The 13775-nt window shown below is 35.3% G+C and overlaps 1 protein-coding gene across 1 annotated transcript in view; it reads right to left on the reverse strand.

Annotated features, from left to right (window-relative positions):
- Nucleotides 1-3063: 3063 nt before the first annotated feature.
- cntnap2a (contactin associated protein 2a) overlaps nt 3064-13775 on the reverse strand; it is a 408589-nt gene continuing 397877 nt past the window's right edge. The window contains exons 23-25 of the mRNA XM_016537023.1: nt 6078-6308; nt 5414-5485; nt 3064-4782 (exon numbers count right to left, since the gene is read on the reverse strand). Of these exons, the coding sequence (XP_016392509.1) occupies nt 4583-4782; nt 5414-5485; nt 6078-6308 (503 nt within the window). The 3' untranslated portion in view covers nt 3064-4582. The remainder of the gene's footprint in view (nt 4783-5413; nt 5486-6077; nt 6309-13775) is intronic.

Below are 13775 nucleotides of genomic sequence, written 5' to 3' on the forward strand. Positions count from 1 at the left end.
CGGGGGGGGGGCGCGGTGTATGGATCGCGACGCTCTGCTTCTGGGTCTGGCGGTATGAGGAGCTAGACGGCTGGGATGTCGCCGCTTGCTTCTTCACCTCCTGAAACCTCTCAACGACAGTATTGACTGTGCCGCCGAAGAGGCCAGAAATACCGGGGCATCCAGGAGGAAGAATCTGTCCTTGTCTTGTAGTTCGGACAGATTCAACCACAGGTGTCACTCCGTAGCCACCAGTGCTGCCATGGAGTTAACATGTGCGCTTGCCAGATGTGCCTTTATGCTTCCTGGTTGCTCACGTCACCCCGCTCGTGACGTCTCGCTTCTCTATTGGACTGATTTCACTCATGCTTCAGAACGTGGTCTCGCCGGGGGCGTTCCCAAAGCGTTCGACGCAGCTCGAGTTCCTGAAGGGGAACCTAGCATAACTTTGTTTGGCATCTTATCCTCAAATTCAATCTTTTGATTTCATTCACAGAAATGGACAGAGGAACTCCCGAGATAACAAATGGACCATTGACACTCCATCTACAATCTCAATTAGGAGCGTCAATGGTCCATTTGAGAGATAGGTGGCGGTAATTCACTTATAAGTCTGCGATCTGCCGTAAAGCAAGAAGAAGAAGACGCGAGCGTGCTCAGTACAGTTCAGTCATTGCGTGAATCAGAGGTAAAAAACTATATAAATACTGTTTAGTTTCTTGCACAGACTGTTCGTTTCGTGTCTTTACACATCAATGTATCGTCACGAGCCGCAGGGTTTTATGCTTACTGAACACTCAACTCCAGTGTACCGAGGTAAAGAACATGCAGATCTAACAAAAACCTGTGTAAATTTGTGTGCGAGATTGTGTCTATGTATGAATTTTCTCAATCAGATTCACAATGGTGTAAAACCAATGTTTTTAACCCTAGAGTGCAGGCTTGGTGAATCCAGAAACTGCATAGGGCACATTTTACCCACATTTCCTTTGGCTTTAAAGGCAGGGTATGTGATTTTTCAAAAACACTTTAGAAACCAAAAAAAGCTCCATATATACAACATGAAAGTTCTCTGTTCTATGCAAGGGAATGCTAAAATGTGTTACAACTTACACCCCTGTCATCCAATGTTTAGTTAGCTGTATTAGCATAATGGTTTGAAATTAGCAATTAAAAAATGCATCACATTTTGCCTGAGAATCTACAATTTATTCTAATGTAAGTTATATGATATAATCTGCAACAGTTTAAGTACTAAGTCAAATATAGTTTTGGTAAAAAAAAAAATTGGATTCTTACACCAAAATCAGTTTTTTTCTTTATAAAAGCTCCATATATCTATTTACAGCCTTGACAAGTAAGTTATATGATATAATCTGCAACAGTTTAAGTACTAAGTCAAATATAGTTTTGGTAAAAAAAAAAATTGGATTCTTACACCAAAATCAGTTTTTTTCTTTATAAAAGCTCCATATATCTATTTACAGCCTTGACAACCATTGATATAAGATCGGGGAGGAAGTGGGTAAATAATGAATTATCATAGGACTCCTAGCTTATCCCTGATAGGTGGAAATGGTGTTGTTACAACTCTCCCCATGTTTGCATCTCACTGCCAGATGTTACATTGTCATGTCCTCTCACTTTTTTAACAGTATCATCTGTTTCTGTTCCTGATCCATTACTCTTTTTTTCTTACGCTTATTAGTAGCCTTTTGCCACTCCATATCCCTATCAAGATCCCAACCATCCTCCTCAGATCCTGAAGCCATTCAGTTACATTCACAATATAGCTGTAACTCACCACTACCTCTCGTGTCGCCGCCTCTGAGATGCTTGGGCAGCAGCTGACTAAATTCCGCTTCATAAGAGTCATCACAACGTGTCAACATAAGATACCTCTAGTTTACAAATTATTATGGACTTCAGTTTTATATGCATACCATGCAGTATCCACATCGCACATCTGACTGCCTTTATTATAGCACATGAGTAACCTTGTGTTACGCAGTATACATTTTATAAAAGTTTTAGTTTTCTTCAAATATAGAGATGTCTGATAATGTAACTTTATAGGGACTGATAGACAACTCAATATTCATATATATATTTAACTCAATAATATATTCAATTTGATATACGGTTGGTAACATCTGAAGTTCCATCTAATGTGAATGTAGTTGACATTGAAAAAAAACCACACAACAAACATTTGTTAGGTAGGCTACTTGCTTTTATTCCCTTCCCATAAGAATAGCCACATTAATGAGGAATTCTCTTCTTTTGCAATCAGGCCTCACACAGTAATGAGATGGATGAAAAGAGGTCAGTACAAATATTTTACGTTAAACGCCAGTCGAGAACTGAGTTGCTCTAAATATAAAAAGTATTGTACTATTAATTCCTGACTTGTCAACATCATAACAAAAGGTAAAAAATATGCCCCCAGGAGTAAATACAATTGTGATATTACACAATAGTTTAAAGTACAGTATGTACAATTTCACATACAGTGGTAATGCTGCCGTTAAAACAAGTTGAATACACGAGCAGAATGCAATCATAATATGAGATACAGATGAGTAAATATATTATATTGTTTACACTTTCACTCGTATATTTACTCAAAAACAATAAAATGTCAAAGCCTTGAATTGCTGCGATCAAAAAATCTATATTTACATTTAATAAAAGGCCTATACACGTGCCATATGAGAGGCAGCAGAATAAATAATAGAAAACATTTTATTATTTTGTAACCTCTCGTCATAAAAAGAAACAAAAATCACCTTCACAAAACATAAATTCAACATGTCTAAAGAATAATACTGTTAAAGGTAAATGAAAAGGGGTCATATTATGACAATTAAAATGATCAAAGCTTTCTGTCTCCATACAAGGAACGTTCAAGTACATCTTTTTTTCTTCACAGATCTTGAGAACACTTTGAAAATCCTTCCTCTAATACACATATAGATGAGACACAATGAAAGGCTAGGTCATCTACAAAATATCCTCATAAAAATATATTCATATATTTCATTTATTGTGAATCCTAACTGACTAACCTTACAATAATACAAAACAATGTTTATATTTTCAATGTAAATGAGGGGTGAAGAAATTGATATTAGAATATGAAAGTGTAACTCATCAAGACTCTTGTACATTCTCATGAATCCCTCATTATACGCTCCAAAATGTCAATCTGAGAAATATTTAACTAAATTAACATGGTTATAGTCTGAGATGTGATTGTGAACACAAACCCTTCCAAACATATATCATTACCCATACACCTTTCAAAAATAATATTAAGATACTTATCTACTTTTTTGCAAAACCACATAAATAACAGAGCTGATGAAACAACGATCAAATTTAGCTTGATATCCCTATAAGAGAATGATAAACTATTCAGATCAGACTCAGAATTACTCCAATGAATGGCGGATGTGTCATAATTCTAAACCTAGATATTTATAACAAATAAATACATCACATTGGCCGACATCAGTTGTCTAAAATCATTCTGTGAACCAGCCTCTGAGAGAATGGATAATCTGTATGTAAATTACGTTTTATTTGATATTTTATTCAAAAAAGTAAATAATACTTAAAAAATGTCGAAAGTAATTTGACAAAATACACAGTGCAAAAAAATGATATGACATTGCTGTTCCAAACACTGCTAAACTCATAAACATTGGGTCTGCTTTCTTCTCAGTCAAATATATCAAATAAATACAAACAGCCATTTGATTTGTTGGGATTCTCCTTTTATCTATTTAACCAAAGTAATTCTCCACAGACGGCTGGCTGAATCCTAAAGGCACCTTGAATTAAGTCATTAAATTGGGTGTCAGTGGTTCCACATTCTTCATCTGCAATGACAAACGCTGATGATACATGTTTGGGTTTTCATCTGCCAAATAGATGCCACTATGCCAATGCTTTACCACAGCCTGCATAAATGAATCACAGACAAAATTATCTCTCAAAATAACATCTTTATGCCATGATACATGCCTTCAGCAAAACAAATGCTTAAGACTGAGAGGTGTTTGGCAAGGAACAATAAACTGAAGGCTTCAACAAGAAATAAATGAGCATAGCTGTGCAGAAAGCTACAAACAGACAGCGTCGATTTGACATAATTCTTGGTGCATGCCTTGTTTTCCTTCCCCTCGCTGATGATATACAATCTGATGTCATCTAAAACTCTGTCGTTTGTGCAATGAATTAAATAAACATATTCATATAGAGCATTTAACATTTACAGTCTGTCTAAAACATTTTCCACACAAGGACTTTTTGTAAGATTAAGCACGTGAAGAAAATGATTAATCGTACATAAACATTTTCCATAAAAGAGGATTTTGGCAAATAATTATGTTTCTGTTAAAAAAAAGAACACATGGTGAAATGATTTATTAATGTGATCCAGAGATTACACATCTAAAAGACTTCTGCCAAAACACAATAGAAAGAGACAAGCCAGTCACTATGTACAGGACAGTTTCTCAAACTGGTGATGAGCTTGATCCCAAAACATTAGTTCTGATACTCAAAAAAAGATTCTGAAAGAGTCTGTACACCCCCATTAGATGAACCATTCTTTCTTGCTTTCGTCGATGGTCTCTGTGAAATTGGCCTCGGTGCCGATAATGGCCGCGTCGGCTGACTCTGATGACTCTCCCCCCTTGGCCTCGTTGGTGTGGTAGGTGCCTTTATGGCGGAACATGTACCGGATCAGAAACACCAGCGTGCACAGATTAGTGAAGATCACCACTGCAATGATACCTGCAAGGAAAATACATTCGCCACAGTTAAAGGAACAGTTTGAAAGGAAAAGTCGCAGAAAATGTATGAAAATATATCCAAGACAACAATCCAAGTTTGTTTCTTTATTGGAACAGATTTGGGAAAATTAAGCATCATATCACTTGCTCACCAATGGATCCTTTGCAGGGAATGGGTGCTGTCAGAATCAGTTTAAACAGCTGATAAAAACATCACAATTATCCACAAGTAATCCATATGAATCCAGTCCATCAATAACATGAAGAGACAAGAAGAGAAAAGCTGTGTTTATAATAAAGAAATCCATCAAGACGTTTTTCATAAGATGTTAATTGATGGACTGGAGTCGTGTGGGTTATTGTGATGTTTTTATCAGCTGATTGGACCCTCATTCTGACGGCACCCATTCACTGCAGAGGATCAACTGCTGAGCAAGTGATGTAATGTTAAATTTCCACAAATCTGTTCTGATGAAGAAACAAACTACATCTTGAATGGCCTAAGAGTGAGTTAGCTTTCAGCAAATTTTCATTTTTGGATGAAATATTCCTTTAATGTATAAAAGAATATATATCTTAAAAGAAGCAATTGTTCATCAGAATTAGATAAGAAGAGTATGTATCCAGCTCACCTCCTATTATAGCTGAATTCCTATTTACTCCATCTGGTATCACTCTTTCTTCATTGAAGGGGAAATCAGCACCTGTAGGAGATCATAATAATTATAATAATTGAATGTCTATATAGTTTTATTAGTTTTAGTAAACTATAATAACCCTGATAGACTGAAAATGAATACATGTGAAAACACCGAACAGTCCGATGTGTCCGAGAAGAGAATTAATAATTTTCTCGATGCCAAATAAATTACAAGTAGATTATTTTTAGTAGATTATGTTCGTCAGATAAGTAAACATATAATAGTTTAATTTAATGCACCAATGTACTTATAGCTGAATAAAGCATATTGGCCTTTACAAAAGCCATTGTGCCCACTAACTGGCCATTGACCTTTTTAGAATTTTTGTTCTGTATCTTTTTTTCACGTTTAAATCAGACTGAAAGCAATACAATGAAATGTGGCAGTTAAGACGCACATTTAGGTGGCTTTCTATAAAGTGGCTTACAGCAGCTAGATCTCGTTGGTCAGGTCAATGCAATGCAATGATGCAATCAATAAACTAGCACTGAAAATGAAATGTCTTTTACACCACTCCTGGGAAATAATGCAGGACTGAGAGATTTCAGTGCATTTGCGGGACTTCAAGACCTCTTGGTTGTTTAAATGTGCTGACCTGCATCTAGGTGCCACGGGTCGGTTGCAGCAGACATGGGTGGGATCGTGAGGGGTGAAGCTCCGCAGTTGGATTCCACCAGTTTACCCTGGTGAGAGACAGGAACAGAACCACGGGACCTGAGAGTGGCTTTCAGAGGAGCAATGCTGTTGAACTGCACTCTGGACAGGCAACCCACAAACCCGGGGGTGTTGTATTTTTCAATAATCACTGGATCAATGTACCCGGTTTCTGCAAGAAGAAGAGATACAGATAGGCATCTAAAGTTAGACTAAGTGCGAGGGAATAATCAGCATCTAGATGTTTGAAATGTCAGACAGCCTGAAATACAAGATAACTCCAAGCCTTGTCCCAGGAAATGTGTTCCATTTCACTGCAATAAAAGGATAAGATCAATGCATGTTCATGTATAATGTACATACATCAGAAATGCATTACAGTGGCATCCTAAAATAAAACCTTGAGGGAACAACTGTATCTGAACAAAGAATGTATCATTTTCACTTGAATTACAAACATGTTGATAATAAATTGCTCTCTGCATGTATGCCATTCCCATTCAATGGTTTGCAGATTTTAAATGTAAACAATTAGTTTATTTGTTGCTATACTGAATATTTAAAGGAATTGTCCACTTAATAAAATTACTCACTATCATTTGTTCCAAACCTGAATAACTCTGTTTCTTCTGGATCTTTTAACCCTTTCGCACGTGAGTTTAAAATATTCTATTTGAGCCCCGAGCGTGAGTTTTTTTTTAGGCGACCGTTATTTTAGAATGTATTGCCTTAAATACCTGAGACTGTCGAACATGTGCTTATTAATTGTTCAAAATATGAATTACAGAGGATGGATATGATAAATGACATGGAAAAAATAGGACTAACAGGACGTGGAGTAAAGAATATAATGGACTGCAGTAGGAGTGAACAAGGAATTAAATATTTGATTTGCTTTCTGACTAAAACGGGACTCATGACAAGAATATGATGACTAAAGTATGTGGGAAATAACTAGAACCAGAAGATGGCAGTAATGCAACGTTAAGGATGCAAGCTGCCGTTATGATCTTTAAAAAAGCATCATATGACCCCTTTAACTAAAACTATTAAAAGTAGTTTACTTAACTAAAATAAATATGAAATAAAGCAAAAAAATAAATATTAGATGGAAAGCTTAAATGAAAATGAGAAATGTTGTTGCATTGGCAACTAACTGAAATACTATAAGCTGTTATTTTAAATATAAAAAGCAGTTTTTTTATATTTTAAAATAAGATGTTATTTTAAAAAATATTAAAATAATTTATTAAAGTAAGAAATCTGAAATGAATATAAATTAAAGCTAATTAGAATCATTAAAAATGACAAATGCACATAAATTACTACAATGTGAACTAAAATTAAAATGAAAACTGAAAATATAAAAAATACAAGCTAATTCAATTAAACAAAATGTTATAAAAGCATACAAATAATAACACCGATTTGTTTCCCACATAAGTCTCTCTTATGACTTCAGAGGGCTCATAATATAAGACTTATGTGCCACTTTCATGGTATTTGTGCTCTTTTTGACAAGAGCGACCAGAACATTCTTCAAAACATCTTCTTTTATGCTTGTAGGATCTCTGTCTTTGAACGGAGACACTTACACGATTGAGTCAATTGTTAAATCCGATCAACAAAAGAGAAAATTTTAGAGCTCCCTGTGCAGCAGAAGGATGGCAGATCCACACTCGCTCGACATGGGCATGACCTCCTTACAAATGAGTAAATTCATTACATGCTCTACAGAAGAAAGTAAGTCATACAGGTTTGGAACGACACAAAAGTGTGCAAATAACAACAGAATTTACATTTTTGGGAGAACTATCCCTTTAAACCTCGATTGCTGCTCAACAGTCCAAACCGATCTTTATACTCTATGATATTTAAATCCAAACAGCAGAGTAATCCTGACATAAGATTAAAACCCAGTCCTCCGGCATTTTCATAAAACACTTTCTATTACACTTCTACTCTTTTCTCCCCCCTCCTTCTTGTCTTCAGGCACACTAACGTATCCTGGTACCTTCAAAGTGCAGCAGAGATTTCCTCCACCAAACACAGACAAAAGAGTCCGTCTAACTGCAGCACATTACAGACGAAACCTCTTCAAACCTGTGTTTGTGAAGTCTCTTCAAAGCAGCTGCGGTGCGCAGCTAAATTCAGCATTCTCTCACCACAGCCAGGGGTAAAGTACACACTGTCTCTACGGTAAAAGACCGCAGATGAAAAACACACAATGAGAACAATAGATAAAAAACAAAGCAAGCTGTCTGTGTTGTGCATCAAGAACACTTCATAGGGATGATGATTTTTTATTCAGAGTATCACAGCAGTGGGGTTGCATCAGAGATGACAGTATCAGAGATTCAAGGTTGTGCGACATTCAGATGTGAATTAAGAATGTCTTTTGAATTGCAATTCAACTCCTGAAACTTATTTGCACCAATAAACAAGATGCACAATGAAATTTAATTTTTAAAATGAATTTATATATGTATAGTATAGTAATTTTATTCAAAAGTTTGGGGTTGGTAAGATTTTTTAAAATGTCTTTTATGTTCTCCAAGTCTGCATTTATTTGATCAAATATACTGCAAAAACTGCAACATTTCTTTTCAGGATTCTTTGTTGAGAAAAATTCACAAGGGACAGCATTTAAATAGATATTTTTTTGTAACACTGTAAATTTCTTTACTGTCACTTTTGATTAAATGCATCCTTGTTAAATAAAACAAATGGTTCCATAAACTGATAATAAACTGATCATTTAAAACAATATTTTTATTGTAACATGCTGCAGGGTACAAGACACAACAAAAGCATACAAGAAGTTCTACGCTCATGTGTTGCACTAATGAAAGTCAACAAACGTTCGCTACATCCAGAAATAATAGGCCAAAACACAACAATATTCCAAATGCTAGGTCTCACAGGGCTAAAATCGGATTTCACTCCCGATTCAGCAAAAAGAAATGGCCTCCCCACACAACTAAAGTCAACCTCGCAGCTCAATGCTCAGCAGAAAGTGAAGAAATGTGATAACATCCTCATGAATACTAGTCTCCATCTCAGATACTTGCTGGCACAAGCCAGACAGAACACTTGTTCATTTTCAGCAAGACTCCTATGAATACAATACACAAAATCTGATCTGCTTGAATTTCTGTTTCAGTGATCTGTTTCTCAGAGTGAAACGACTGGGGTAATAAGAAACAACAGAGCTGTAGAGACGTTACATATCTGATGTGAATGATCTCGTTAAATTCTATTATTGCCTTTGCTTTAAATTACTAGAATATGAAATTACAGAGAGTAATTTGAGTGCATCTCATTATGACACCACAGCATAGCAAATCAAACGATGTTCATTCTTGTCACATTCACATCCAAAATCTACTTTAAAACGCAAATATTTTCAATGATTTAAAAGAACATAGCTACCTGACTGGAAAACGCATTAAAGCTATTCAGGTTCATGTTTGTTGTATGAAATATAACACGTTCTGCTGTGTATTGGTTCCTCAGAGGCGTGAAATGTGGCTGGAATATTTATGAGAATTGACTGCAAATTCAGGTGGAAAGCTCTGGAGATTTCCCTCTCGCTCTTCATGATGCTCTGATTATTAGAGACACGCTGCAGTATTTGCACTTACATTACCCCTTGTTTTGTGCAAACTGGGCTTTAATTACATGGTTTTTACCCCCTTGATGAAATGTTTTATACTGCAAGCAGATGGACTCCAATCAGCCACATGCAGTTCTGCTTTCCTCCGACATTAAGAGGGAGGAGGGAGCACTGCAGTTTCTTTGTTCCTCAACGCTGCAAACTTTACCTCGAGTCATAGTTATGGGAACAAACAAACATTGATTTTCACAATTCCCACTAAAAGTTCATCATGGCCTGCTTCTATAAACACACAAATCCTGTTGTTTATCTCCCTGTGATTGACTGATAAATAAAAGCAGACAATTACAGCTGGCTGTCTGTGTCCTGTTGATCTTGGAGGGCGTATGGTGCTTTTAGTGTGGTGCAGAGCAATAAGATTCAGGTTAATTAGATTCAAGGTCAAGATCTGGCTGATATGAAGAAAGGGTGGATGGTGTGACCTGAAAGTGGTGGTGGCGTCTCCCCCCACCCAACATTACCACACCGCATTATTTCAGTGTGCTTGTGTGCAGCGTATGATAAAATAAGACTGGTAAACAAAGGCATCCAGAGCTGCAATTTTTGTTACATATTCGTGGTCAAAATACATTGTAAATATATGCTAAATATATGTTTTATAAATATATATAAGCAGTGAAGCTCAGTGAAAAACATTTTTTTTTTTTACATAGAAAATGTATTTAGTTTCAACCTGACTTTTTCTTCAAATGTGACATGTATTTTCTTGAATTGAAATATATAGACCAAAATATGTATAAATTAAATTAAAACGGCCAAAAATATTGTGGTGTGCCATTTTTTTGTAAAATTTGAATATATATATATATATATATATAAAAAACTGGCATGCATTTATAGCATAAAACTTGCTAAATCATAAAAAACATGATAATATAATTTCCTTGACAGCACCAACTTGTACTGCAATGCACCCACCCTTGTAGCCACCTGCTGTAAACGTTTCTTCCCGATTTATAATGCAGTTCGGTGTAGAAAACAGAGACAAGATACGCACTTGATCATACTGTAAAACTCACCAGAAGCAACTGATACTGCATTCCACAAACCATGTTCCTTACTGCAGTCAACACAATACAGTATATCACTTTAAAAACATTTCACGCTGAGAAGAGATATGTAGAATTATGCAGTGCAAGTAAAACTGCTATTTGAATACCCCTAAAATTATTTTAACAGCTCTTTTGTCTATTTCTATGCTGAGAAACGCTATGAATTATTCAGAGACATTAAAGTAAACACTGCTATCCTGGTAGGGGCCATTATTGCGGGGGAGAGACAGGGAAAGAGGGGGCAAATGAGGGATTGAAGACTGTCTTTTGATGGATGGGTTGGGAGATGGAGAGAAGGGGTGGGATGAAAGGGTTGCCTTGGTAACAAATGGAAGCCGGTGTAGCAGGAGTGTGAGAGAAAAGGAGGTGGGAGATGCTGGGCCAAAAGAAAAGTGATAATGTGAATTACAATGACACTGTCAACACATATCATGATGGCCTAACATTTCATTTCACCTCATTTTATGTCATCTTGCTATACTGCTCAGAATGGCAGAGGCCAATCTTCAGATCTTGCTGCATGATGCACCATGTGCTAACAGACTGAGACAGAACAACACCTGTCCAACATCACGTGACAACAGGATCGGAGAGCAACCTCAGAAATACCTGCAGCAAAGGCACGTTGCTCAGGAAACACAGCTATATTCACTAAATGAATTATGCAAATCAAGTAATAATGCAAACATGCCCACAACAATTAGTGCTGAACTCAATTTGCACAAAGAAATTCCCTCTAGTATGCAGCAGACTATTGCAATCTGCCGTACTTTACTGGGACTGAACAGCATCGTTCGACTTTAGACCAGATACCTGAGAAAAAGTAAAACTGTCACTTTTATCAGCCAATAATGATGCGTAATAATGTTATCTGCATTAGGTGTACAAGGTGCAATCCATAATTGAAATAGAAAAGGTGACCTTGTGTTCAAATGAGTTCTCCAGATTTCTAGACTATTTTTTTTTATCTAATAAATGCAACATATATATATTTATATTATTATAATATATATAATAATATTATTACAGTTTAAAAAAACATTAAAACCCAACATATTTTAAAAGGAAAATTATTCCTGTAATGGAAATGTTGAATGTATTTATATATACCCCCAGGTTTGAGTCTGAAAGAGAGATAAAAATGTATATGTATATGTGTGTGTATATATTTATATAAGATGCAGGTTTTTGTACTGAAATATATTGCGCAAAAAAGACAAATACATTTCGTGAATTCAAACCTCAGTGTTTCTACTTATTCTTCCATCAGCCACCCTTGGAAGGTGCAAACACCACCTTATACTACCTGCACCACACACATATTCCAGCAATGCAGACAATCTGCCCAACAAATCAATAACCAAACAATGCTATGCTACAATACATTCTGATTCTAATTCAATATTAGGAACAGGAATACATAAAAGACTACTGTGGGTGATCAGTGGAATATCCAAACACACTAAACACATGTACGGCATCCTTCACCCTCACATCCTCCTTCAAACCCCTCAATGCTGCAGTACAGAAAGCAAACATTACCTGCCTGACAAGCGTTTGTTATCAGCTGTATCTCACTTTCTTCTTCCAAAATGCCAGCCTTCTTCTCTGTCAATGTATGCTCCTCTCCACACTGCGGATGCCTGTGTGTGTGTGTGTGTGTGTGTGTGTATACGTCTGCAGCTGGGGCTGGGTGATCACAGACTGCAGCCCATCTCCTGTTCCGCACTCATTGATATCCTGCTTCAGCAACACCTGGAAACTGGATTCCACTGTCGTCTGGATCTGGAGCCCCCTCCACGCTGGACCATGACTGCACCCAGAGACGTGCAATGAGCACAGAATAGCCAATGACATCATCCATCTGTTCAACAAGGCTTTGATGGAGACCAGGCGGACTGCATCAGGATGTCTTTCAGAAAAGCTAAGCAAGTCTGTTCAGTGTAATAGAATATCATTTTGTTTTCTTGACATCATGCGTTCTAGTCCAAATGACTATTCTGCTATAGACTTTGTGTGGGAAACAGTGGTAAGTAAGTAGTAAAAACTTGCTCTGTCACCTCTGGTTCTCAAAAGTTCTTTGACAGTTTTTTTTTTGAAAATTATAAAAAAAATCTTTAAATAATATGTTCAACATTATATAATATTTATTATTATGTATTTTTATATATTATGTATTATTATTATGTATTTTTATATTTAAAATCATATAATATTTTTTAGTGTAATATATAACATTATATTAATAATTGATTAAATTGTTAAAAAATGTATTTCCATTTTAGGAATCTCTAAATGCATTTTCCCTTTAGAAAAAATTTTAATGCTAAATATGATTTAATATTTAATATTTAATATTTAACTTGTGTGTATTTTTTAAGTGTAATATATATTTTAAGTGTAATATATAACATTATATTAATATTTACAATGTATTTTTATGTTAAAATTAATAAATAATTTTAACATGAAACATTTTGTTCCATTGGGCTGATTTCCCTTTAAAAATATTTAAATAATATTTTCAACATTATATTAATATTTAACTTGTGTATATTTTTAAGTGTAATGTATTTCTCTCCAGTGGGTGGTATATTTCCATTTGAAGAGTTTCATTTTTTTAAAACAGGAAAGTGTTATTTATTTAATAAAATGTATTTTTTAAATAATAAAATGATTGTCTGTTTGTAATCTATATTATTTAAATAATATCTTCAAGATATTATATTAATATTTAATTAGTGCTGTCAAACGATTAATCGCGATTAATCGCATCCAAAATAAAAGTTTTTGTTTACATAATATATGTGTGTGTACTGTGTATATTTATTATGTATTATGTATATATAAATACACACACATGCATGTATATATATTTCAGAAAAATATGTTGTTTATATATTAAATATAT

Source organism: Sinocyclocheilus rhinocerous, unplaced genomic scaffold (genome assembly GCF_001515625.1).
Source record: "Sinocyclocheilus rhinocerous isolate Xijiao unplaced genomic scaffold, SAMN03320098_v1.1 scaffold65, whole genome shotgun sequence".
Classification (NCBI taxonomy): domain Eukaryota; kingdom Metazoa; phylum Chordata; class Actinopteri; order Cypriniformes; family Cyprinidae; genus Sinocyclocheilus; species Sinocyclocheilus rhinocerous.